Source organism: Solanum lycopersicum, chromosome 6 (assembly GCF_036512215.1).
Source record: "Solanum lycopersicum chromosome 6, SLM_r2.1".
In the NCBI taxonomy this organism is placed as follows: Eukaryota; Viridiplantae; Streptophyta; class Magnoliopsida; order Solanales; family Solanaceae; genus Solanum; species Solanum lycopersicum.
Window position 1 is genome coordinate 34,161,941 of NC_090805.1, and position 27,999 is coordinate 34,189,939.

At 30.5% G+C, this 27,999-nt stretch overlaps 2 protein-coding genes and 1 non-coding gene across 3 annotated transcripts; 2 read left to right on the forward strand and 1 right to left on the reverse strand.

Annotated features, from left to right (window-relative positions):
* The first annotated feature begins 2,272 nt into the window (after window positions 1-2,272).
* Window positions 2,273-3,079, forward strand: LOC101250022 (uncharacterized). Its single transcript, XM_004241040.1, has one exon. The coding sequence runs from the start codon at window positions 2,273-2,275 to the stop codon at window positions 3,077-3,079; it is 807 nt and encodes a 268-aa protein (XP_004241088.1).
* An 8,601-nt stretch (window positions 3,080-11,680) lies between these two features.
* On the forward strand, window positions 11,681-12,250 carry LOC138349352 (uncharacterized). The gene has a single exon (XM_069299677.1). It carries the CDS (start codon window positions 11,681-11,683, stop codon window positions 12,248-12,250), a length of 570 nt encoding a protein of 189 aa, XP_069155778.1.
* Window positions 12,251-22,890: 10,640 nt separating this feature from the next.
* Window positions 22,891-22,972, reverse strand: TRNAS-AGA (transfer RNA serine (anticodon AGA)). The gene has a single exon. It is a non-coding gene; the product is annotated as a tRNA-Ser (tRNA).
* Window positions 22,973-27,999: the final 5,027 nt, after the last annotated feature.

The window sequence follows — 27,999 nt, forward strand, 5'->3', positions numbered from 1 at the left end:
CTATAATGACTGTTGAGTTATTTTAGTGGTGGAAAAGGACTAAACCATGGGACCAAGACACCCGAAGTTGTGCCAAAAGTAATTGATAGAGTTGGATTGTTCCCAATCACCCTATATAGGAGAAATCTATCATTCTTAAATCAATGAAAACTAGGGATTGTAATGGAGCAGGCCTGGTAGGGTAGGGATGGACATGGAACAATATTGAAAAGTTTGGTTTGGTATTTTTGATTTACGGCTTTAAAAAAAAATACTACACTATTATCATATCAAAGTGATTTGGACCCTTAAACGATATTTTAAAGTTTGATTTTATTATTTAATGATATGGTAAATTAGCTACCACAATTTGGTCAACTTTAAGTCTTCAACTTGCATAGATTTGTATAATAAACAATTGTTACTTTGGCTTTTTAAGAAACATTTGTATCATACTTGTACTTTATATATGTGAAAAAAATATTTAAAATTAAGTACAAACAATTATTTTGATAATCATTCATCCTGAAAGAACATATATGTGATTACTCTCTTGATTTAAATGTCTTTTAGGGTGATTGATTAACAAATATAATAGTTTGTACTCCATTTTGAATATATAGTTACATATATATGAATTTTATATGCAACTATATACTTCGGTACGGTGTACGGTATATGAATATTTTTTTATAAATATCAAATACCATTTGGAATACCAAATTTTTTAAAAATGCAAACCAAATGCCATAAAACTCAAACCAGGATGTTAAAAATTTAGATTTGGATATGATATTTGATATCTACCTTACCATGCCCACCCCTACGACAGGGTACTGGGTCGAGCTTGGACTTAAATGTTCACATCATGACATGTAGTAGGTGAATTAGCAGAAGTTATTTCACCTCCCAACAGGATTCTAAAAGGAGAAAAGGTATTGTTAGTTCATTGTTCTTTTTTCTTCTCCCAACAGGATTCCAAAAGGTTATAAATCAAACCAATCTAATAAGCCCCGCATTTTTCAATTTTTCAAATTTTTCCGGTAAAGTATTCATGCAAACATATAATTAAGTTGTACTTCAAATATTTCTTTAGTCCAACCAAAATATAACTATTTAAGGTGTTTTTTAAAAAAGAATAACATAAAATATGAGATGAGTGATGACACTAAGATATTCAACAAAAAATAATAATGAAATCATATAAAATAAATATTGCAAATCAATAAGTCATAATAAAAACGATCATAGTTTAAAAGTACTAAATCATACTAGAATAAGTCTAATAAGTATTAATTACATGATTAAACATTAAAGAAAAATTAAAATTAGGTTATGTATTTTAAATGTCTAAATCAATTTAAAACTAAAGAATAAATATTCAACATTATTATCATTCTTAGCATTGAATTAATTTTTTTTTGTTAGCATTAGTATTGATTTAATTTTGAATTGAGCTTTATCATAATTAATAATATCTTTGGATAAACTTTATTGGACGAGTCAAAATACTAAGTCTCAAAAACTTGAAAAATATGTTAAAAGATAAAAATTATGAAAAAGTATAAGTAATATTTAGAAATTTAATCAAAGTAAATACTTTTTGTTATAAATTCATTGAACTAAGTGAAATGTCCATTGAGTTTATTCATAAACTTATATGTATCATCTATGTGGATTTCCTAAGTTCTCTAAATCTTTTTGGATAAAAATCAATCTATTTATTACGATGACTTTTAGAGTGATTTCTGCAATCTATAAATAAAATTGTTCATTTACCATTGTAATACGCATAAGAGACAGAGAGACATTTAATTGAATAAGATGATCTCTACATTCTACTCCACATATCTTTAATCTATATTATTTGTAGTATATTGCTTATATTTTACAATACTTATATATATAAAATAAATTTTAAAAATTTTATATATGATGTCAAATTCATTTAATTCGATTGACTTTTTTTAGTTAAAATCAAATCAAATCAATCTGAATATAGTCCCTTTTTTTTTTCAATACCAACCCATTAGTCAGATTTCATTTCCGATTTGATTTAATTTAATTTGCAATTTAATTTGATTTTTGTACCCTCTTACCTTAAACAATTTAAAAGTAAAATGCCTAATTAATTATCACATTTAATTAATCATTGGTCATGACTTGCTTCCATGACTATTATTCAGTATCCAGAATCATATCCTTATCGATCTGCAAGATCATGAGGTAGCCACAATATATTTTGAAAATATTATAAAAACACCTCATCGTGTATTTTTTTTTTATTTACAAAATGAGATCTCAAAGAGAAGTTGAAAGTAATGAAAATTCTCAAAGTAGTATTCACAGAAGGCTAAAATCCATCAATTCGGATAATTTGGATTCTCCATCAGCAAAGTTTCATCAGATAGCTGATCGAAGAGATGATCAGTTTTCTCCAACTGTACCTTCTTCTAGCAACCTTCATCTCCGTCAACGTATTACTAAACTATTTTCGCGAAAATTGGATTGGCCAGCTATTAGGAAAATGTGCAAAGAGTGGTTCAAAAATCCGATGAATATTGTATTTTTTACCTGGATTGTATGTGTAGTTGTTTCTAGTGTAATTATGCTTCTTCTGATAACGGGAGCGTTGAACCATGCGATCCCTAATAAATCTCAGAGAGATACATGGAATGAAGTGATTAACCAAATTCTCAATGTGTTGTTTACTCTGTTATGTCTGTACCAGCACCCGCAAAGGCTATCGCACTTTAATTTTGTAATGCGATGGAGGCCTGAAGATATTTTCAGGCTGAGAAAGGCTTACTGCAAAAATGGAACTTATAAGCCCAATGAATGGACACATATGATGGTGGTCGTCGTATTACTGAATCTCAATTGTTTTGCTCAATATGCTCTGTGTGGGCTTAATTTGGGTTACAAGAGATCAGAAAGACCAGCTATTGTGGTAGGCATATGTTCCTTTGTTGCAGTTTTGGCACCTGCCATTGCTGGAGTTTACTGTACGCACAGCCCTCTAGGAAAAGATTATGATACTAAGTTAGAAGACAACGAAGCACAAGTTCGAAAAACAGCTGTCAAGAGCAAGCAGTGCTAGCCTTTAACCGACACTAAAACAAAAACAACTTTTAACGACAATAAATAGACACATTTACAAAGAGTGTTAAACTCATATAAAAGTTGAAAATGCGATAATGATACCACACCTACTCCTCAGTTATACAAAGAGAAGATGACAACCTGAACCATAAATTGTAATCTTGCCTCTCCAGTTTTCAATTTAGCTATTGGCATGTTGTATTTCTACATTTTGAATATGTAGTACAACTGTTGATTATGATCATCATGTTTAGATAATATTATTCTCTGTCATATCGTTGCACTACTCTTGTGTGTTTTTATCACTTATTTTAGATAATAAAATGGAATGGAGGGAGTATAAAATAATTTTGAAATTGTTGTTACTCATTTTAACTTTGTAGGTATCAAAATATTCCAATTATAGTCGCTTATCGTTCTTCATATACCTCCTTTAAGGACTTTGAGTAATCTTAAATAATCTCCTGTCACGATCCAAATTTACAAGTCGTGATTGCATCTATATTCTCAATCGATAGGTAAGTCAACCGGCCCCTAGTTTACAAATTTAACTAAGTTAATTATTAAGGTGAAAAGTAAACAACGAGTAGAATATCTTCAACACTAAGTCCTTTATAAATACGAAATGCATAAAGTTAAAAATATCACCCAAAATTTGTGTTGTTGCAAGTCTGAAACTAAAATGACAAGTCTAAACATAAGAGATATGTTGTCTGATTACTAAAACAACAAAATAAATAAAAGATAGAGGAATCGTGTGGGGAATGGAGCACTAGCAGCCAAATAGATCACCACAACTCCAGGATACTTCAAGCTCAGACTTATAAAGCTCCACGAGATGTGCTCGTATTCGAAATCAAATCTGCACCACAAAGAGTGCAACAAGTGTAGTATGAGTACGAAACCACGTGAATCCAATATAACTCATATATCGATAACAAAGAATTAGCAACAGGAGTTCATATAAGAAAATCAGTCCTTTACTTATACAAGTTTATAAAATTGCATACATATTAAAATTGTTACTTGCAATTTTTATGTGTAAACGTAGATGGTTTATAAATTATACTATCGCTTACAGTCTTTTTTTGTTTTAAAAGTAGATGATTGTCCGTTTTAAATTAAAAAATTGACATTTTATGAGTGATCAATTTATTAAGATGACAATTATTTATCCTCATATAATTCAAGTGAAAAATAGGAAACATGATAAAAAAATTCTTCTACACCTACCTAGTTAGAAGGTCATAAAAAATAATATTGTTCGACAATTATCTACCTTGACACAATTATTTAATAATTTTCAAGGGTATAATTGTAAAGAAGCCTTTTATAGAGTTATAGTCTAAACACCAGATGAGGTGGAAAAAAATGAATCAATGTAACGACCCGTAAATGAGCAAGTAAAACTAGAGCCTAACTAGTGCATGTTTGAGTTTGAATTGAGGTTTTGTGTTGTTGTTTGATGTCTCGATCTTAGGTTGAGGGGCTTAGGAGTCAAGAGTCAAGATACAACTTCCCAAGTACCACCCTAAGGGCCCTTGAGGAGGATATTATCCTAACACCCAAGACCCCAAAGAAACCATGATGTTGCCAAAAATATCATGACCTGCGGAAGGGGTCCACGCCCCGTAGGTCCATCCACGCCCCGTGGATAGCCTCCATAGGTCAAGGCTCCAAAAACCAAGTTGCATTCCCAAACCAAAAAGGCACATGACGGCTCGTGATCCCACCCACGGTCCATGGGTGGGGGTCTCGTGGTTCACACTATATTTCTAGTTTAGGTTCATCCAAGTTGAGGGTTTTTTGGTAAATTCATTTTAAGTTGTATTTAGTTATTGGATGGTTATTTTGGGTTAATTATGATATTTTAAGAGTATTAAAGTTAATAAACTCAATTTTAGATTCTTTTTTTCTTCAAAAACCCAATTCCCTCCTCTCTCAAATTATTTCTCTCTCTAAGAAGATCCTCATTGAAGATCAAGGTCAAGCTCAAGCTAAGGGTTCAAGCACCAACCGTTCTTATCCCATTTCTTATGGGAAACAACAAGGTATGGTAGTTTTGATTCTTGGGTAGCTATCACCCAAAAAGCCCTCTCAAAATTCTCTTTTCAAAGATGAACTTTATCCAAATTTCTAAGGTTTCACTCAAGCATGGGTTCTTGCATAAAATAATTTCAAATGTTCAACTGAACTTACATTATGATGAATTTGTATTTTTAAGGTGTATTAATGAAGAAATTCCCCATGAACCCATGATTTTCCCACAAGACTTAATTTCATGAATGTTGACTTGAATGAATGATAATTGGATGAATACCCAAATTGAATTTACAATGTTTAGTTATTGAATTGAGTTAATATCCATGCTTATTATGTCAATTGTGGTGTGTGATGATGAATTTAAAGTATGACCCATGAAGGGAAAGTTATGATCAAATTACATGTTGAAGTAGAAATTGCGATTGGGCTATTGATTTACTTGAAAGGTGGAGGTGTTTAATTACTATGTATATTGTGGTATTGAATTGATGGATATATTCCTTGTACCCTTACATGTTGAGGTTAATGTATGATTATAATGTGAGTTATATGTTTGTATTTACTATGAATGTGCTATGATCGTGTTTAGAAGGCAACTGTATTAATGATGATAATTATGTTAAAGGTTATTCTCTCACACACACTCACGAATGAAGAATGAATTAAGTTTCCAAGATCAAGTTAATGATGATGTACTGATTGAAAGGATATTTCTTAATTTTACACTAATGAATGAATGTGGGGTTTGAGATAGATGCTCATCCATGAGTTAAGGCGGAGTGTCTAATAAGAATCTTTATATCCCCTTCCTAATGACATATTACGAAAGGACTTTCTCACAATATGAGGATTCTTAGTTGAAAGACTATTCTCATCTTTAAATCTATGAGCTAATCTAATGAATGAAAAGTGGGGTTTTAAGATGGATGCTCATCCATAAGTTGAGGCGAGGTATCTAGTAGAAATCATTTGATATGGATGCTCATCTGTGTGTTGAGGTGGAGTGTCTAGTAGCAATCTCTATATCCCTTTCTAATGATTGTTTTGCTTGAGATGGATGCTCATCCATGAGTTAAGCAGAGTATCTAGTAACAATCTCTTGTCCGTTATTAATATCTAAAATAATGAATGTCAAATACTCTGTGGGGAATAATTCTAAGCACGAATGGATATGGATTGGGATGGATGCTCATTCATGAGTTTAGACAGGGCATCTAGTAGCAATCCCTTGAGATGGATGCTAATTTTGGAGTCGAGGTAGGGTATCTAGTAGTGATCTCCCTATCTCATAACTATGTGTCCACATAGGATATTAGCTAGTAGATCTACCTAAGCTAAAATGTAGGTCCTACCTTAGGCAAGTAGGAATTCCTTATCCGGTGAGGGTGCCATCGGGATACCATGAATTGCTCACATGGTCTATGTCGATTAAGGCTTATCCCCACAAAAAATGTTAATGAACTATGGCTTCTCAAAAAAGCACCACTTAGTGTGGGTGGTAGTGTGGGATTCCATCCATGCATTGCACAAGTAGGCTTTTAGAGTAGTCATGATGTGTTCCTTTATAAATTTAAGTGAGATGAATGTGCTCTTATTGTGACGCTAATAAGAAGGTTGACTTAATGTTTGATGAATGAAGGTTCCCTTAACTAAGCTAATGAAAAATGTTGAATTATGCACTTAAAATAATGATGTATGTCTTACTTGGATTGTATTATGAGTTACTTTCTTATCTTGACTTGTTGAATATGAATGTTCCTTGACCAGGGTGCCTCCAAAGGAGTACTTAGTGTGAGTAGTAGTTTGGGATGATACTCATACATTGCACAAGTATGACTTAGAGTTGCCTTAGGTGATGGTCCTAATGTGGTGTTATGGATTATGAAATGTTTATGTCCCTTATGCATGAGTAATGGTTATAAATGGTAAGGTTGAATGGTAAGTTCACTTTTGGTGATCTTAATTTGGTACTTTAGCGTGGATGGTGGTATGAGATACTATTCATACATTGCACAAGGTATAGCTTTTGGATTACTGAGGTGAAGGCTTTAATATGATGAGAATACTTGTATGTTTATTATGTTCAAATGTGAAAAAAGGGCTTGTATTTGGTTATGTTTGTATATTATGCCTCTTATGCTTATGTTAATGAAGTTTTATCAAAATGACATAAATGTATGCCTTTCATATAAATTATCCGTTTTAAGCATGATTTTGCATGGCTGTCATTGATAGTACTTAATTGTGCTAACCCATATTTCTCTTATTTTACTACAAATGTAGATTCTAGTAAGTGAGTATTTTCTCTCTAGTTGAACCTTGGAATTGAGATTCTCCAAGACTAAGTGGTATTTCTATAACACCTTGAAAATTCAAGAAATGTCGTAAAGCCTAACATTGGAGTCATAAGGTCTAAGTACTATTTTTAGGTCTATTTTATTGAATGTAGGTCATTTAGGAAGTTTGAGAACAAAAATGTCCAAGAACGTCCATGACGTCTGGAAGTTGGTTCAAGGAGGTACTAGCGTGCCTTAGCCTATTTGATTAGCTTTTAGGAGTAAAACATTTACGAAAATTGGTGGAAGAGTAGCTAACAGGTGTTTGAGTTGTTCCATGGTCTAAACGTCCAGGTATGACTCCCCAAGGACCGACCAAGTGCAGGCTACGGTATGTGTGTGAATTGACGGGGCTTCGATGCCACAGTCATCCCACACTTAGGCAATTCATGGAAGCCCCTCGACTGCACAGTCTCTGAACTCATCGACAGAGTGCAGGACGAGAGGGTGGTAGGTTCGTAGACTCACAGACGGCCCTTCAGCGGGGTTCCGTCTGTGAGGGGGTAATTTTCCTGCATGTTTTAATGTTAAATCATTTAATTAAGTGGTTCAGAGGTTAGTTAGGTATTAAGGGGAGACTAATTCACTCACTTAACTCTCATATAAAGGCCCCAATCCCAATTAACCTAATTGTAACTCACAAAATAAACTCTCTTCCTTCTCTTTTCTTTCTCTCTGTACTTAAACTCACCATTGAAGACTAGCAAGGATAAGAGTTTGGGGGATGGAAAGGGACGAATTCACCATAAATTCTTCATCAAACGTTAAGGTATGAGATCGAATTCACCTTTGAGACTCTTTCCTCAAAGGGTTCTTTCAAAATGAATTTCAAAAGTAGAGTTTTCTTATGGGTTTCATCCAATTGCGAAATTGAAGTTATGGATTGAGTTGTTGATTATTTATTTAGGTTATATTAAATGTATCAATATTTAATTTAACTTGATTATTGTATTTTTTGATGGTTTGGTCTAAATTGAAGAACATAATCCTCAATCCTTAACCCTAGTTTGTGATCTTGATCTATATTGTATTGTGATTATTCAATTGACTTGGTTATTGATTCAATTACTATCCTATGGTGTTATTATGAGTAAATTAAGACAAATTATAGGCCTATAATGTTAGTTCTTGAGATGTGATTTAGGTTATGAAGTATATTGTGAAATTAGCCTCTGTATCTTGTCTTAAGCTATGATCTAGTGTTGAATTGTGTTATAGAGATACAATTGACCTTGTTATATTATTGGTTATAATTGTGTGATGATGTTACTCTCCTAATTGGGTTTATTTATAGATTGATGGTAAGACCTTGATGATGAACTATAAGGAAGACTTGGTAAGTCTTAGAATCTCTATCTTTACTTACAATGGTGATTATTGTGGTTAAGTCATAGTGTTACATTGGAGTATGTCTTATTATAGGATGATAGGGTGGTATAATGTTGAATTGAAATGTCTTGACTATGTTGTGGGGTTGATTAAGGTGTATGTGATATAAGGATGGCGAAAACTATCAATGTGCCTTGATATGCTATGAAATGTTAATATGTTAACCTCACTTATATGAATTGTGATGAAAGGACTTATACTAATACAATTCTTATTGAGCTATTGATGATGATGATTATACAAAGAGTAGACCCTATGACCTAAACTAAACTATGATTGATAATTAAAGACTTAAAGACATTTCAAAAAGGGAATCTAGCTTAGCACCGAGCGAACTAGATTAAGGATTGTCCCTTCCCACCTAGGGAAGGTAGGAGAACTACATTACTCTTGAGATTGGAGACTATAATGCATGGCGCATAAAGAGGGTCCCAACAATATCTCCTAGTTCATGAACTATGTTGCCCCCATAGGAATACTAGCTAGTGGATCCACGTAGTTGCAATGTTTCATGTTTTGGTACCACCTTTGCAAGTAATCCACCTTTTTCGGTGTAGAATTTTATGACACCAGATTCCACACTAGCTCATGTGGTCTATGTCGGTTAGGGAAAGATATTCCCAAAAGGTTAAATGAATTAAAGGACTTGAACTCTTACTTGGATAACCTAAGAGTTCTAGCTTAGTTTAGGTAGGGGTATGAGACTCTACTTAAGCATTGCACTAGTTAGCCTTGAGGGAAGTCTTAGGAGGATATTCTTATATATGTTTATGTTATGATTATATATGATATGTACAAGATGAACTTGGCATATTGTTTATACTAGATGTTGATTAGTTCACTTATGAGGATGACTTGGGTTATAATGTTAATATAAGATGAAATGTAAATCTAAATGTTATGTTACGTGAAGTTGGACATTGGTTATGGTTAATTATTGAGGCTGCTTGATTGAGTAAGGTTATGGGGCTTCGCTTGATCATTGCACTTGTTGACTTGATAAGGATTCATGAGTAATTGTCTTGCTTATTATGATATGATTGACTCTTATTCATTCTTGTGATGGTATTCCTTGATGATAGGGTTGTACTAAATCATGGTTTCAAGTATGTTGGAATACGTATTACTTGTTGAGTTAGTAAACATGTTTAGTTGGTTTATATGACTTGTTTGGCTTTGATTAAGTTCCTAAAAGGGTAAAATGGCATGTTTTGACTAAAAGTCCATTTTCAGCATGTTTTGCTTGTATATATGCATAAGGTCTCATACTTAGTACATGTGGAGTACTAACCCAATTTTCTTTTCTTTTCCCAAATATTTTAGGTTTCGGTCGTTGAAGAATTTGGGAGGAGATATTGTTGAAGACTTGGATTCTTTATTTCATCCAATAAGGTAGGTCCTCAACTTCCGAGGGCAATGCCACTATCTAGCTTACGGACTTGTTATGGGATTAAAGGCTCTTTCATTTCTTTCTTTTTCAATTGAGTACCACACTTTTGTATGACCTATATGTGGTCTTGTTGGATTGATGTAAGGTCTATGCCCATATTGTGATAATAGTTTAGATGGTATGAGATGAGAAAATCTTTGAGACTATTTTTTTATCTTATATATATGTATGTGCAATAATAGTAGAAGGCTATGTAACCCTCCTATACAAAGAGTCTATGTATACTCGATACGATTATATATTATGTGTATGTATAGGTCTATGTAAACCTCCAAGTAGTTGTAATGAAAGTTTTAAATTTTTCCGCATTTTTAAACCTATGAATGTAATGACATAAGACTAAGAGGCTAGTCTTAGTCCTTAAAAAGGACGACGACGACAGTTACGTCTAGGAGGTAAACCCGGATGTGACAAACTTGGTATTAGAGCATGAGGTTGAATATCGTTGAGTTATGTCTCTCTCTCTACCACGTCTATGTAGGTTTGTATTCATAATTGTGAAGTGTGCCACACTTATGAGTAGGAACCTACATGATGCTTAGGAATTGGTCTCTTTCTTGAAAATCTTATATCGTGCTGATAGAGTATACTCATAGAGTGATTTTGCATCTAATCATATTGTTGTGCTTATAGGAATCATGAACACTCGAAGGAATGCGGCTCGAAGACTTGAAGAGGAAATTGCCAATGCGGGAGCTCCTCCCCTTGGTGAGCAAGTTCCTCCACTTAAAGAAGATGTTAATATGGAGAAAGTATCGGTCAATTCTCCTCCTTTGATGGATGAGAATATAAGAAACGCTCTTCTTCAAATGGCCCTAGATATCACCACTCAAGCACAAGAGCAACGACTCAAGCCCAAACTATGACGGCTCAAGCAAACGGGGAGGTTGTGCCCCATCCTCATCAACAAGTCACTATTATGGCTTCCCTCTAAGGGAATTCACTCGAATGAACTCTCCTACTTTCTACAAGTCTAAGGTTGATTAAGACCCCCAATAATTCATCGATGAAGTCTCCAAAATACTTTTGTCTATGAGTTTGTCCACAAGTGAGAAGGCCAAGTTGGCCACATATCAACTCAAGGACGTGGCGCAAGCTTGATATGTGCAATGGAGTGATAGTAGGCCATTGATGGGTGGTTCATTGACTTGGGAGATATTTAAGACGGATTTTTTAGATCGATTCTTTCTAAGGGAGATGAGCGAGAAAAAAGTGGTGGAGTTCATCAACCTTCGCCAAGGAGGACAGAATGTCCGTGAGTACTCTTTAGAATTTATTAAGTTGTCCAAATAATCTCCTTTTTTGGTCTAATCCTAGAGACCAAATGATCCATTTTGTGACGGGGGTGTCTAAGGACTTACAAGAGGAGTGTCATTCGGCCATGCTACATGATAACATGAACATTTCCAGTCTTATGGTGCATTTTAGAAGGGTTGAGAAGGCAAGGGCCAAGAGAAAAAGTAGAGATGTTAAAAGAGCAAAATCATTTGATAGAGGTTCTTCAAAGAATAGGCTTGAAATACAAGACAAGCCTAGATTTAAGAAGCGGGCTCCTAATCAAGTCTCTTCCAAATTCTCAAAAGCTAGTGGTGATAGGGTGTCTAACCCTAAATTCAAGAAGGGAAAAGGTACTAATTCACCAATGGAGAATCCAACTTGTGAAAAGTGTGGTAAAAAGTACTATAGTGATTGCCTTAAGGGTACGGATAATTGCTTTAGTTGTGGGAAGAGTGGTCACAAGATGAGAGATTGTCCAAACTTAAAGAGTCAAGACAAGGGTAGTGGTCAAGCTCAAGCAAGTGGTTCTAATGAGGCACCAAAGAAGAATCGTTTCTATGCTCTCCTCTCTAGGGGTGAGCAAGAGACTTCTCCCAAAGTGGTGACTGGTATGTTGAAAGTCTTCTCTATTGATGTATATGCCTTACTTGATCCCGATGATGTACACCTCTAGTAGCCAAAAAGTTTAATATTTTACCCAATATTTTGCATGAACCTTTTATAGTGTCTACTCCGGTGGATGAGTCGATTGTTTCAAAAAGGGTGTATAGAAATTATCCAATGATGTTGCCGCATAGAGTTTCTTATATTGATCTAGTAGAACTCGATATGCTTGATTTTGATGTTATATTGGGTATGGATTGGTTGCATGCTTGTTTTGCCTCTATTGTTTGTTGGACAAGAGTATTGAGGTTTAACTTCCCAAATGAACACGTTGTTGAGTGGAAGGGAGGAAATTCTATTCCTAGATGTCGTATTATCTCTTGTCTATATGTGGTCTTGTTGTATTAATGTAAGGGCTATGCCCATATTGTGATAATCGTTTAGAAGGTATGAGATGAGACAATCTTTGAGACTATTTTTCTATCTTATATATAAGTATGTGCAATAACAGTAAAAGGCTATGTAACCTTCCTAAACGAAGGGTCTATGTATACTTGATATGACTATATTATGTGCATGTAGAGGTCTATGTAAACCTCGAAGTAGTTGTAATGAAAGTTTTAAATTTTTCCGCATTTTTAAACCTTTGAATGTAATGACATGATACTAAGAGGCTAGTCTTAGTCCTTAAAAAAGACGAAGACGCCGGTTACATCTAGGGGGTAAATCCGGATGTGACTATTTCCTCATAGATTGAGGACAAGTTCTTGATATTTCATTTTCTTTCATGTAATAGACATATGTTAAGACTTTCCATTGTAAAGGGTAGTGACCCTATCTTTAGTTTTGAAGACTTGTCTTAGATGACCATGTGAGATGATAGACCACTACGTTTTAAAATAAGAGGCTGTTTCGTTACGTTATAAGAGGGCATGTTATTCATGTATAAAACATTGTATTAGTTTTACAATGCTTGGTAAAAGTTTTTTATTAGGTTAAAAAGTCAACATGACTTATAATGTGTTTGGTTGTATTTTAAAAGTCTTACATAATTAATACCAACATGACTTATGAATGAATCTATTATTATTCATTAGATGGTTAATTTATTTTTCATTTACTTATTATTTTTTTGGGATTATAAGACCAATTGATTAAAAAAATCGTTAAAAAGAATTTTTTTGGGATAATAAGACCAATTAAAAACACATTGAAACTTTAGGGAAGTAATTGGGATATATCTAGGCTTCTTTCATGTTTTCCTCCTCTCTAAGCTCTTACCCAGACCCATTTTCCTTAATTCAAAAACTTACATGCAAAAGCAGAGATGAAATCAAACGAAGAATTCGGTGTAGATTAAGCTCGAAGATCATCCAAAGCTCCAATCTCAAAGCTCTCCCAGTGAACCTCACACCTCTCTCCAAGCAGATTTTTCAAAGTAAAGGACTACAATCGAGAAGATTTGCTTGTCAATCTATCCAAGAATTGAGGTTAATACGCATATTTCAAGCTGTGTGAGGTTAGTGTGCAAATTTTCATTTACAGAATCAGTTAGAATGAACATTGAGTGTTTTTTTTGTAAATCTCAAGCTCTGTGAGGTCAATAATTGTTGCAGTCTTAAGTTTAGCTCATTTTTTTCTTTTTCATTAGCTATATTTCTTCTTAGGTGCTTGTGACGTTGTTAGATTTTTTTTGTTGATAATGGCAGTGTTTAAATCTACTGTGCTTACCTTGAGTAATCGTCAAACAGATTGCTACAACTCATGTCCATACATACAGATGGTAGTTGGTGGGTAAACTTGCCACAAATATTGAAGAAGATGAGTGTATGTCCTTATTATGTTTCTTCTCTGTAACTTGTTGAAGTTTAATATCCTGAAAATGGTATATGTTCTAGATTCTTTGTTTTGTTCTCCACTTCAATCTTTTCTGAGTTGATGTGAGTTTTAGTTTTAATATGTGGATATAAGTTGTTGTGCTCCAGATCTTGTATGAATCCATGTACTTTCGTATGTAATTCATAGTAGCAGTTTACAACTAACGGATTATTGTTGCTTAATTACTGAAAACCTAGGAATTAGTCACTTGTTTATGATAAGTGACTTGGTTTAACTCAAAGCATTTTAGGTTATTTCTGAGGTACAAAAAGTTAATATGCAGGGAAAGGAAAAAATTTGATATAGAATATTTGATGTCATTCCAAGTCTTATAGTAGTAATCTGCTCTACCAACTACTTAATTAAGTTATTCCAAAAATACTTTTACAGTTTTCTAAGTAGATTTTAATGTTATTATGGTTTGCTTACAGATGTTATATAGTGAGTTATTATAAGTCTATTAAGAGGAAGACACGAAAGGGAAAATTCAAGATAAATAAGTTTTCACAAATCTGTGAAACTGCCATGTCCAGAAATGTAGTAGCAAAAATCCTGCACGATTCCACGTAAATGAAGGAAATGAATAACTAAAATGTACACAAATATCATTCAGTTTCCATTAGAAGTTGTATAGACTTTGATATTAAAGGGTCTCTTGAAACCACTACCAAAAACTCCCCCAAATAGAGCAATTATGGATGCAAATAAACCCAAGCATAAAGCATTTCATTGCACATAAAGGATCGATATCTCCTTTAGAGGGAACTATAAGATTTCACTAAATGATAATGATTATGTAAGTTCTGTAAGCAACAGAGCAATTTCAAGTAAAAATTTAGAGTTCTGAGTAAGTTCACGACATTTTTTAGTGCTAGACGAGGGACTATCAGTATAATTTTGCAGAATTGTATTTTCACAAAACTAATGATGATATGAGTTTGAACTTGAAAAAAGCAGTGAGGATTCATATAATTGATCCAAACTTGTTAGAGACTGAGACGTAATTGTTGTAGTTGTGTTTTTACAAAACTCAGTACCAGCTTGTTAACATATTAGATACAGCTACACACCTCAATCCCAAGCAAGTTGGGATTGAGGTGTAGCTGTATCTAATATGTTAACAAGCTGGTATTGAGTTTTGTAAAAACACAACAACTACAATTACGTCTCAGTCTCTAACAAGTTGGGATCAGTTATATGAATCCTCACTGCTTTTTTCAAGCTCAACTCATGTCAACATTAGTTTTGTGATAACACAATTCTGCAAAATTTTACAGATGGTCCCTCGTCTAGCACTAACAAAAGTCGTTAACTTACTCAAAACTCTACATTTTTATTTGAAATTGCTTTGTTGCATACAGAACTTAGATACTCATTATCATTTATGAAGCCTTACAGTTCCTCTAAAAGATATATCGATATTTCATGTGCAATAATGTGCTTTATGCTTGGGTTTATTTGCATCCATAATGGCTCCATTTGGGGATTTTTTTACTATGGTTTCAAGAGAGCCTTTAAGATAAAGGTCTATACAACTTCTAATGTAAACTGAATGATATCTGTGTACATTTTAGTTACTCATTTCCTTCATTTACGTGGAATCGTCCAGGATGTTCACTACTACATTCCTGGACATGGTAGTTTCACGGATTTGTGAAAACTTGTTTATCATGAATTTTCCCTTTCTTGCCTTCCTCTTAATAGACTTATAATAACTCACTATATAACATCTGTAAGCAAACCATAATAACAATAAAATCTACTTAGAAAACTGTAAAAGTATTTTTGGAATAACTTAATTAAGTAGTTGGTAGAGCAGATTACTACTATAAGACTTGGAATGGCATCAAATATTCTATATCAAAATTTTTCCTTTCCCCTGCATATCAACTTTTTGTACCTCAGAGATAACCTAAAATGCTTTGAGTTAAACCAAGTCACTTATCATAAACAAGTGACTAATTCCTAGGTTTTCAGTAATTAAGCAACAATAATCCCTTAGTTGTAAACTGCTACTATGAATTACATACGAAAGTACATGGATTCATACAAAATCTGAAGCACAACAACTTATATCCACATATTAAAATAGAAAATCACATCAACTCTGAAAAAATTGAAGAGGAGAACAAATCAAAGAGTCTAGAACATACACAATTTGCAAGATATTAAACTTCAACAAGCTACAGAGAAGAAACATAAATAAGGACATACACTCATCTTCTTCAATATTTGTGGCAAGTTTACCCACCAACTACCATCTGTATGTATAGGCATGGTTTGTAACAATCTGTTTGACAATTACTCAAGGTACACACGATAGATTGAAACACCGTCATTATAAACAAAAAAATCGAACAACATCACAAACACCTAAAAAGAAATATAGCTAATGAAAAAGAAAAAATGAGCTAAACTTAAGACCAAAACAATTATTAACCTCACAGAGCTTGAGGTTTAAAAAAAATACACTCAATGTTCATTCAAACTGATTTTGTAAACGAATATTTGCACACTTACCTCACATAGCTTGAAATATGCATATTAACCTTAACTTTTGGGTAGATCTGCAAGCAAATCTTCTCGATTATAGTCCTTTACCTTAAAAAAATCTGTTTGGAGAGAGGCGTGAGGTCCACTTGGAGAGCTTGGAGCTTTGGATGATCTTCGAGCTTAATCTACACCGAATTCTTTTATTGATTTCATCTCTGCTTTTGCATGTGAGTTTTGGAGTGAAGAAAAATGGGTCTGACTAAGAGCTTAGAGAGGAGGAAAACATGAAAGAATCCTAGATAAATTCCAATTACTTTCCTATAGTTTCAATGTGTTTTTAATTGGTCTTATTATCCCAAAAAAAAATTTAATGATTTTTAATTGTTTTAATTAATTGGTCTTATTATCCATAAAAAAATAATAATAAGTACATGAAAAAAAAATCTACCATCTAATTGATAATAAAATGCATAGATAAATCCTCAATTATTTTCCAAGGTAATAAAATGTCTTGGTAAATTCCTAAAAGTAATTTTCAGACAACATGAAATTTTCCTATAAATTAAAAAGGAATTTTTTTTGGTCCATGTAGCTGGGAATTTACCTAGAGATATTATTCCTGCAGATAAATTTCCTAGATAATTTCGTGGGAACTAATTTAGTGCAAAATGACACTAACTTTAGCTGCGAAATTTGTTGGGAATATACGTTTCACAAGTGATATATTATAAAATTAAGGAATTTAATATTTTTTTCAAGAAAATCTGCAAGTATTACCTGGGATAGTATTCTCCGAGTAATATCCCCATGTAATTTGCAGTTTTCTTGTAGTGACACACAATTAGCTCTCAAAATTTCACCTATTTCACATAAATTGAGATAAAAGTATCTAAGTCATAATAATTAATAGTTTAAAATATTTGAAAACATATACAAAATGATTGTTAACTCTCAAATTCCATCTATACCACAAACTGGGATAAAAGTATTATAAGTCATGATACTTAATTTTGAAAACATATATATAAAAAAATGTTAACTCTCAAAATCCATCTATACCGCATAAATTGAGGTAAAAGTATTATAAGTCATAATAATTAATGACTTAAAATATCTGAAAACATATATAAAAAAATTTGTTAATTCTCAAATTCCATCTATACCACATAAATTGGTGTAAACGAAAAAATATATATTATGTAAAATACATAAAATATAGAGAAAATAATCAAAAGTCCCCCCAACCTATATCTGAAATCCCAACTACACGCTCCAACTTCACGGGTGTCCTATTACCCAGCTAAACTATATTTTTATGTATTTTCTACCCACCTAAGTGTTGACCTCAACACATAAGTCAAATAAGTCAAACTGCGTGATTCCACGCGCTGGGACCCACACCTAGAAACTCCCGTTTCTTCTTTTTCTCCCTTTTCTTGCTTCCCCCCCCCCCCCCCCCCCCATTTCTCCCTAAACTGAAAGAAGAACAAAGGAAGCAAGAGAATGCCTAAAACTCTCTTTTCATCTCCTACTCCACTTTTGGTTATCATCTAACGATTCTGCATCATAAAAAATAAGAGCACTTACATCAGACGATTATGCATCATCAAGTGATATCACCAAAATCTTCTTCCCGAATTTGATTTCAACCAAGAAGTTTGCAAATTCAACAAAATTCCATGTTTACATTTCACTACCACGTTGAGCATTGGGTCTAATTCATCCATACAAAGCGTATTCAAGTTTTCATTTGTCATTTTTGATGAATTTCGAAAAAATTCAAACATCTAATTAGAAACCTAAATAAGAAATTAGATCAGATTACAAATCCTAAGTTTAAGATTTGAAGTACAAATGAACATTAACAACTAAATCCTACTTGATTTTGAGAGAAATTCGTGAATTTTTTTCTAAAGAAACAAGGATTAATGGTGGGGGAAGAAGAAGTAATGGGTATTTAAAAGTGAGGAAGATGACTGTAGGAGAAGGGGGGGAAATTTTCGTCAAATTTTGCTCCAAACGCGCCTAGAGGCGGTGACAACACCTCCCATGACAGGTAAGCACTTAGGTGGGTAGAAATAGATAAAAATATAGTTTATGTGGATAATGGGACACCCGTGAAGTTAGAGTGTGTAATTGAGATTTCGGGTATAGATTGGGGGGGAGGGGGGGGCTTTTGTTCATTTTCTCTAAAATATACTATAAATCACAATAATTAACAAGTTATATGTCAATAAGAACTTACTAAAAAATTAACTAACTTTTGAAATTTTATTTGTATCACATAAATCAGGACAAATGAAGTGATACATACTATCTGAAAAATACATTTAAACAAGAGTACTTTAAATCACACGACAAAAGTATTTTAAAAATTGGTTGACTCTCAAATTCATCCATGTCACTTAAATTGGGACCATAAAAAGTAACATATATCATATGAAACTTGCATAAAACATATTTAAATGGTAATAATTAACAACTTAAAGTATTTAAAAACATACTAAAAATTGGTTGACTTCAAATTTTATACGTATCACATAAGCTGAAACAAAAAGAGTAACATATATTGGGCCCCGTGTTGGAACGAGTCTGGTATCTAGTCTATTTACAAGCGACTAACACTTACTTTCATATCTCCTATTTTTAAAATATTAATGCATATTTAGAAGTATTGCTTCAATTAAAATACTACTCAATTACTCGTTGACATCATATATACATTGATGACATAAAGAAAAAACATGCAATATTTCAGTGAAATTATTACACTTGATACCATTAAAGTATATATTGAGAGAGAGAGTCAAGTAAACAGTTCTATGGGTCCGACCAGAATAGTTATATTCGATAGGTCTAGTTTAGGTAAACACATTACCCAATAGGTTCAATTTGTGTAGTTTTTTCTTGGGGAAACTTGTTGGGTTGATAGTTTTTATAGATAATTACTGATTTTGGCGAAAATTTTAATTTACTATCATTTATATTATTTTAAATCTGTAATATGTATTAAAAGTGAATTATGTATGCAATATATATGTATTATAATTATTTTTAAAAAAATATTATGCTTGTTTGGTAAGAAATTAACACAATGTATTATAAGTGCATTAAAATGTGTGATAAATATATTATTATTCATCACTAAAACTTGTATTATATGAGTCCTATAAATAGCTCATTGTAATATGTATTAAAATTATATTATAAATGTATTAAAAGTGATCCAGTGAAAAAAATATTATTGCTATAAATGGTAAATATTTATTTAATAAAGTATATTTATGTAAGTTTCCTTTTTTTCTTTATTTTTATCTACACAAAAAGCGTCACATAAACTTTTAAAATGAAATTTATATATTTGTGATCTTGACGGAGCAGGAGATTTTTGCCCAGGCTTGAGCTGAAAGAGCAAGATTTCGTTATGCCAAAGGAAAGATTTTCCAGTTTGGAAACTAATAAACGAAAATCGCCATCTTATAAGAGCAAGAATCCACAGGTGGAGTGATGGAGAAGAGCAGCAACTTTTGCAATATAAATATTAATTCCTCTACAATTGGAGCAATATTATAAATTTTCTTAAATTAATTTGTGAATTCGTTGTTTACATAAGTTATCTATTAAATAATCAACTACCATCATCTTAATTATTGTATGTTGGTTGAAACTTTACCACACTCAGGCAGCTAATGAAATTAATATATATATATATATATATATATATATATATATATATATATATATATATATATATATATATATATATATATATATATATATATATATATTTTATTTGCTTATGATTAATTTAGTTATAAAAAGTTTTTTTCTAAAAAATATAAATAAAGAGACCCCAAAAATAAATAAAAGATGTTGTGAAGTTCAAGTAAAATGTGTTGGGATTAAAATTGTTAAAAATAGTATATAGGAGTTTTAATTGGCTTGTTTTGGAGATGATCTTTGTTGATGAAGTTGGGAATGGGGGTTTTGGCTTCGCCAGGAAATGCTAAGGCAAGGGTAATTAGTATGAACACTAAAGAATATCTTTAAAATTTTAAAGAATTTAAAAAAAATTAGCCCTTAAAAAAAATTAGCCCTAAAATTTATCCACCACCATCTTAACCTAGTGAGTCAATTATTCTATATAGGAAATTGTTAAAAATAGGTCTAAGTTATGGACTCGAGGTTATGGCACAAAAATTGTTGGTTAATAAAATATCTGTGTATGCAAATTGTATTCGTATTAAATGAATTTCTACACTATACAAAATATCAAAATTAACTGATGTAACAAATAAAATGAATATTAAAAAAAATATAATGAACGAAACAAATGACATAAAATGTAATTTTAAAATTAACTAATAAAAAATTTTAAATTTTGATAAATAAGGACAGTTATCGATAAATTTATTTCAAATTACAAAAATAATTATTTTAAACTATTAAATAAATAAATTCATGAATTTTGAAAATGTTAGTTCAAAATTGGGTTTCAACGCTACTAAGAGTCTAAGAATCCTAACAAGAGTCCTAATAGCTAGAAGCAATTCCTTTGAAAATTTCTCAGTGTTAATTTATTTGTCTTATTTTATTTTAAATATGTTATATATTTGATACTTACATAAAAATTACTATAAATCAAAAGAATAACAATTTAGAATAAGGATAATGCACAAGTACCCCTTCAACCTATGTCCGAAATCTCAAAGACACACTTATACTATATTAAGGTCCTATTACCCCCTGAACTTATTTTATAAGTAATTTTCTACCCCTTTTTAGCCTACGTGGCACTAGTTTGAAAAAAAAGTCAACCTTTGTTGGGCCCATAAGATAGTGCCACGTAGATCGAAAAGAGGTCAAAAATTATTAATAAAATAAGTTCAGGAGGGTAATAGGACCTTATTATAGTATAAGTGTGTCTCTGAGATTTCGGGCATAGGTTGAGAGGGTACTTGGGCATTATCCCGAATATAAATAATTTATTTTTTCAGTTAACTATCGAATTTTTATTTGTTTCACGTAAAGTAAGACAAAGAAAATAACATGCATTATGCAAATAATTCATAAAATATCTAAAAAAAGATATATATTTTAAATTTTTTTGTGACTCTAGAAATTCCGCTTGTGCATCATATATTGAGAAAATAGAGAGTAATATATCTATATATTATGTAAAAATTGTGTAGACGATACAATAAATTACAATAAATAATAACTAAAGAAAATTTAAAAGTACAAATTTTTGAATAACACTAAATTACATTTGTATCACATTAATTAAAATTAATATATATATATATATATTGAGCTTGTGCTAATATGGACCTTTTATCTTTAGTAAATATTAAAGACATTAAACATCCAAACTAATAGCAATAATATTCCTCAATAGCCAAGTTAGTCCGAATATTAGCTAGCATAATTTTCAGAATAAAGAAGAACAATTCTGTAGAAGAACTTGGATAATTCTTGAATCGTGGATGAAATAAATTATTATACTTCTTCAACTTGGGTTGAGCGCGCAAATTATTATACCATCACAAATTTTATTTAGTAGCACATAAATCCAACGTCAAATCTCTCATATTTATAGCATCTGCTTGTTAAATTTATTTCTACTTAGTAGGATTAGTATCATTTCTCCCGACCTTCTCCTACGTTAAGGATATATCATGATTTAATTTTCCACGCACAAAAGAATACTATTTTCAAAATCGTAATCATGTATCATTTTTTTCAATCATGTGAATCCTTGTGAGCATAATATTGCACCTTAAATAAACTATACCTTATTATCATCTCGTGTGTCTGTGACCTGAAATTTGGCACAATTTATAATTTTTTAAAAGCTACAGAAAGATAGATAATTAACCTTTAAATTAGTTAGATTTGTATTATTTGTCCATAATAAATGAGCACATTATTGACCACCCAAAATTTACATTAGCGGGAACATGCTGAACTTAAATGAGTTAAAAGTGAATTTAATAAATTATTTTTTGTAATATATATTAAAATTATATTATAGATGTATTAAGTGTGATCAAGTGAAAAAATATTATTGCTATAAATGATTTAAAAAAATTAATATAGCATTTATGTAAGTTTTCCTAAAATGCGCCATAAGATAACCTACTTAATTCTTACTAATTTTTAATTATTTTGTTTATTTTTAGTAGTTAATAAAAACATTTTTTCTTTTCTTTATGAATATTATGATATAATCAAATAAAAAGAATACACCATTTAAAAAAGGTATTTTAACGAAACTTCTTTATTTCTTAGCTTGCTATTTTTTGGCATTTTAAGAATTTATAAAAATAAATAAATAATCGTGGACGGCAGGATTCGAACCTGCGCGGGCAGAGCCCACATGATTTCTAGTCATGCCCGATAACCACTCCGGCACGTCCACAATTCGACGATATTAAAACGTCGTGTTTTTATATTATTTTAATTTTTTTATTGCAAGTAGGGATTCTCAATTCTGTCACAATTCTAATGCATCCATCTAGCTATAAAAGTTATGGGGTAATTTGGATCATATCAGAACTTGAGGGTATATTTTCTTTCTATATGCTTTGACACAATTTCTGCTTGTCTCTCTTCCTTTATTTTTCCACCTAAGTTTTTACTTTTAGAGATATTTTTGGTTGTTCGATACATTACTAATAATATATTATTTGATGGGAGGAATGTACTCGAAAGAAATAAAGATGTATCCAAGAGGACATAAGGATGTGATCGAAAGGAATAGAATGTATCGAGAGGGAATGAACGTATCCGAGAGGGAGTAGAGATGTATCAAGAAGGGATAGGGATGAAGGGGATTTTTTTTTTTTTTAAAAAAAAAGTATTAGAGAATTATAGAGATTAAAATATTTAAGTTGTACATTTATATAGTTTTTCTTAAAAAAGATTTCGAAGATTTGGGGCACAGTACTCATTCTCGGTGAATACACAACTTATTTGATCATATTATTAAAATCATCTATCATTTTCTTTTAAAAAAATTACAAAATTCTATACTCTCTCATATTCTCTGATATACACGGTATTATTTGTAAAGTCTCTTATTTATCTAATATAATTTTAATTTTAGATAATGAACTTTTATTTTTAAATTTAATATAATATTATGATGGTAATTGTGCAACCAAACAGTACATTTATAATTAGACTATAATTGTACCGTTTCAAACAAACAGGTTAATTACTAGATTGTATGATTACTTAAGTGATAATTACTGATATAATAATTATATGGAAAAATTTTCAAAATGTCAATATTTTAACATTTAAGAGGACTCATTAGCAACAACTTCAATATTTAGTAAAAATGTCATTTTAGTTTGTTATGTATGTTTTTATTATTTATTTTTATTTAAAGAATATAATTATTTAATAACAAAAAGGAGAAAATTAAGGGGGAATATTTCAAAAAAAAAGGCAAGCATCCTTAATTTTCTCATCAGTTACATTTTCAAATAAAATTTAAATTTTTGTTTTTTTTTCTCCAGAATTTTTACCTTTTTAAAATTATATTCATTCCACAATTATTCTATTTATATTTATTATAGTTTTTTATTAGTTTGTATTCATTCCAATAGGTATGCCGAATTTATCTATATAGTCATTTAAGAAATATATTTGTATTTTCATATATTTTTTCCCTATATAGTTATTTTTTTCTTCAAAAAGCATGTATGTATTCATTTCAATATGTATTTTATTTGTATTTCTATTTATTCTAGTTTTTATTTAGAATTTTGTATAATAATATATAAAATACGAAAAATTAGTATGATGAAAAAGTGAATGAAATATAAAATTGAAAAGAAATAATTGAATATTTGGTGTAGTCATTCTTAAATAAAATACATAACTAGTTGACATACCTTTAGAATAAATACAAATTAGAAAAAAAAATGTCAAATTCTGTTGACATACCTTTATTAGTTTGTATTCATTCCAATATGTATGTCAAATAAAATGTAGCTATTTAAGAAATACATTTGTATTCGTATATATTTTTCACTCTGTATTTCTTTTTCTTTTCAAAATCTTGTTTCCTTTTCTAAGTCGTATTCATTCCAATATGTTTATTATTTGTATTTGTATTCGAATACAAATAAACTAATAGAAAGTTGTTCTTCTTATAAATAAAATACTTAATTAGTTCACATACATTTGGATGAATACAAATTAGGGACAAATACAAGATTCATAAACCATGCAACATGAAATTTATACAAATATTGATAGTATACATAGTGATTTGAATACAAATTAAGAAAGCATACCAAATTCTAAAAAAGAACTATAAATACAAAACAAACTGATAGAAAATTGTTCGCGATCTTCGTCGTCTTTTTCAAGATCCTCACGAGTAGACAAAGATTCTACATTTGCGTTCTGAATTTGAGGAAGGTTTTTCACACCAATGAGTCTTGTAAATGTTCTTACCCTCTTTCTTCCCTCATTTTAGCAGCGGATCATACATTATACACTATTTGTTAAGTAATAAATAAATTAAAGGATGAAAAATCACCAGAAATTGGTTGATTAAGATGAATACCTCTAGTAAGCCTCTTGGATTCAGCTATTGGAGAGTAAATCATAACGGAAATTGAAAAATACAAACAACATTTTTTTAAGATTTAAACAAAAATAAAATTAGAAAAGAAATCTGAAAATAGGATAAAGATTAGAGATACCTTAATCAAAGGGATTCTTATTGATTTAATTTTGGATTAAAAAAACAACCAAAATATATGGCAAAAAAATATTTGCAACTTGAATGTTGGAGGAAAATCAGAAAAGATAACCATGAGAGAGAGAGAAAATTAAATGGGAGAGAGAATTAACAATTTGAAAAGATAAATAGGAGAGAGAATATTTTTTTTTTAAAAAAAGGATATATAGAATTAATTGAAAAAGAGAGATAAAATAGGAAGAAAATTGGGACACATAAATTTTTTAAAATAATGACATTTTTGACATTATTGCTAATATTTATAAAGTATGGATATTTATACTAAATATGTTATTTATTTTGACTAGTTTACTAATTTTTCCTAATTAAATCAATTTCAATTACCTAGTCATTTTTCAAACAGGCCCTTAATTACTATTAATTCAGTAATCTACCCGAGTAATATGAATTCTTTCTACCTATTTTCTTGAGTCCGGAGTCTGAATGATATAAAATATTTATATTAATCAAAACGGCAAAATCACTGAAATAACAACGATTTACTCCACCGAAAAAAGTAAAATCGCTACTACTGCGACGATTTTATAAAATATGATTTTTTTTTAAAAAAATAAAAAATTCAAATCGCTACCTAGGCAGAGCGATTTTCAATTTTGTTTTTTTTAAAAAATAAAGAAAATCGCTGCCATCGCTGTGATTTTCAATTTTTTTTTTAAAAAAAAAATTTTAGTCGCTGGCAGCGATTTTCAAACAATTTTTTTTTTAAAAAAATGTAAGTCGATTTTCAAACAAAAAAATTGAAAATTGCTGCCATGGTAGCGATTTGAATTTTTTTTATAAAAAAATCACATTTTGCAAAATTGCTACAGTAGCAACGATTTTACTTTTTTCGATGAAGTAAATCGGTGATGTTCCAAAATTTTATCGTTTTAATTAATATAAAATTTTATATACTATTTTAAAAATTTATTAATATTTTATAACTTTTAGGCTCCGAACTCCTATTTTCTTCGTAAATAAACTTTGAAAGAAAACACACACATGAAGATCTTTAGTAGAAAAAAAAACTCCAATATAATATAATTTGACGAAAATGTTTGAAAAACGTGCCCCCAAAAAAAGACTTCTCATATTATTTTATTTAGTACTTCTTATATAAGTATGGTACTTGGATTTGAAGACCACAACGCGTATACCACTTCTTTTTTTTTTTTTTTTGTGGGGGGGGGTGTCAAAACGTTTATGCTACCATAATAAATGAAATAATATCTTTTCTTTGTATAGATTAATGATTTCTTTTACCAAAGATTCATTTATTGCTTACCGGAACTGAATTAGAATAACAACGATTTGGACCATGTAGTTTTGATATTTTAAATTATATTTTTTATATAAATATGAAAATTTTATAATTTTGGAAAATCACTAAAATTTCTCTAATATTTACATTATCTTATCAAATAAGTATCAGAATATCCTAAAGTATTGTATTTTAATAATTCACACATCTTTATGCTCCAATTATGAATAAATTCTTGCGATTATAAATTTATTATAATTTTTTTTAAATACACATAATATTATAAAAAATCATTAATTCAAATAATTAATAATAATATAAACAAATATTAATTTTAAATCAAAATATCATATTAGGATCCCAAATTCGAGATATGACCAAACGACTAGTAATTGAGTCCTACATAAATGCTAGTTGTCATCATATTCTCCGCATATATTTTATATATTAGTTGTCATCACATTCTCTCAGTATATGTATATTTTCAAATAATACTGTTTAAAATATATGTATATTAGTTGTCATCATATTCTCACTATTAAAATACTGTTTTGACCGTAAAGAAAATTGACATGTGGCATTGTGTTCATACAAAAAGTAGGAATAATTGAATTAAAAAAGAAGTAGGAATGGAGTTACTACGTTTTTGGTCATGCGATATTATATAAAAAATTATGATATATAATTTTGAAATAAAATAGGCATTTGGATATGTAATTTTCATGTTAATTTCATCTCATAATTTTATTTCATCAGATAGAATCTCATATTTTTTTAAAATCATAATTTATAAATTCTATATCATGATTTGAGATTTTTTAAATATATAAATTGACTCACAAATTTATATTTTGTTATAATGACCTACATTTGGTAATTATTTATTTTAGATGTAAATAATATTTATAATCACATCATTAGTTTATATAATGTATTGTTATCACCAACAAAAAAATTTATTATCACTTTAAATTTGATGAATATAAATGATAAAGTAGAATTGATCTAGTGTATATAAATAAAAACAGGGAGTAATACTTTTTTGATTTTTCATAATTAAAAAAAAACTTTTCTGTTCACCTACATATGAAAATGTTTGAAGCATTTAAGTATGAAAAAATGACAAAATTGGTGATGTATGTTTGATATTTTCTACTTTCAATATGTTTGATTTTAGTAATGAATCAATCACTCGAAATGTGTAATTGCACACAAATCAAACGAGACATGAACGATTATGATATTGACACACAAGTGAAAATTGTCATAATTATATAGTGTTACATGGTTATTTGCGAGAAGTGATGTAATATTTATGGTCTATAAGTATGAAAATATAGTAGCGAATGATATTGGTCAACTAATAACTCAAAGTAACAATATTGGTTCGTCTTTCGGTCATATGATTGAGAAATGAAAGTTCAAC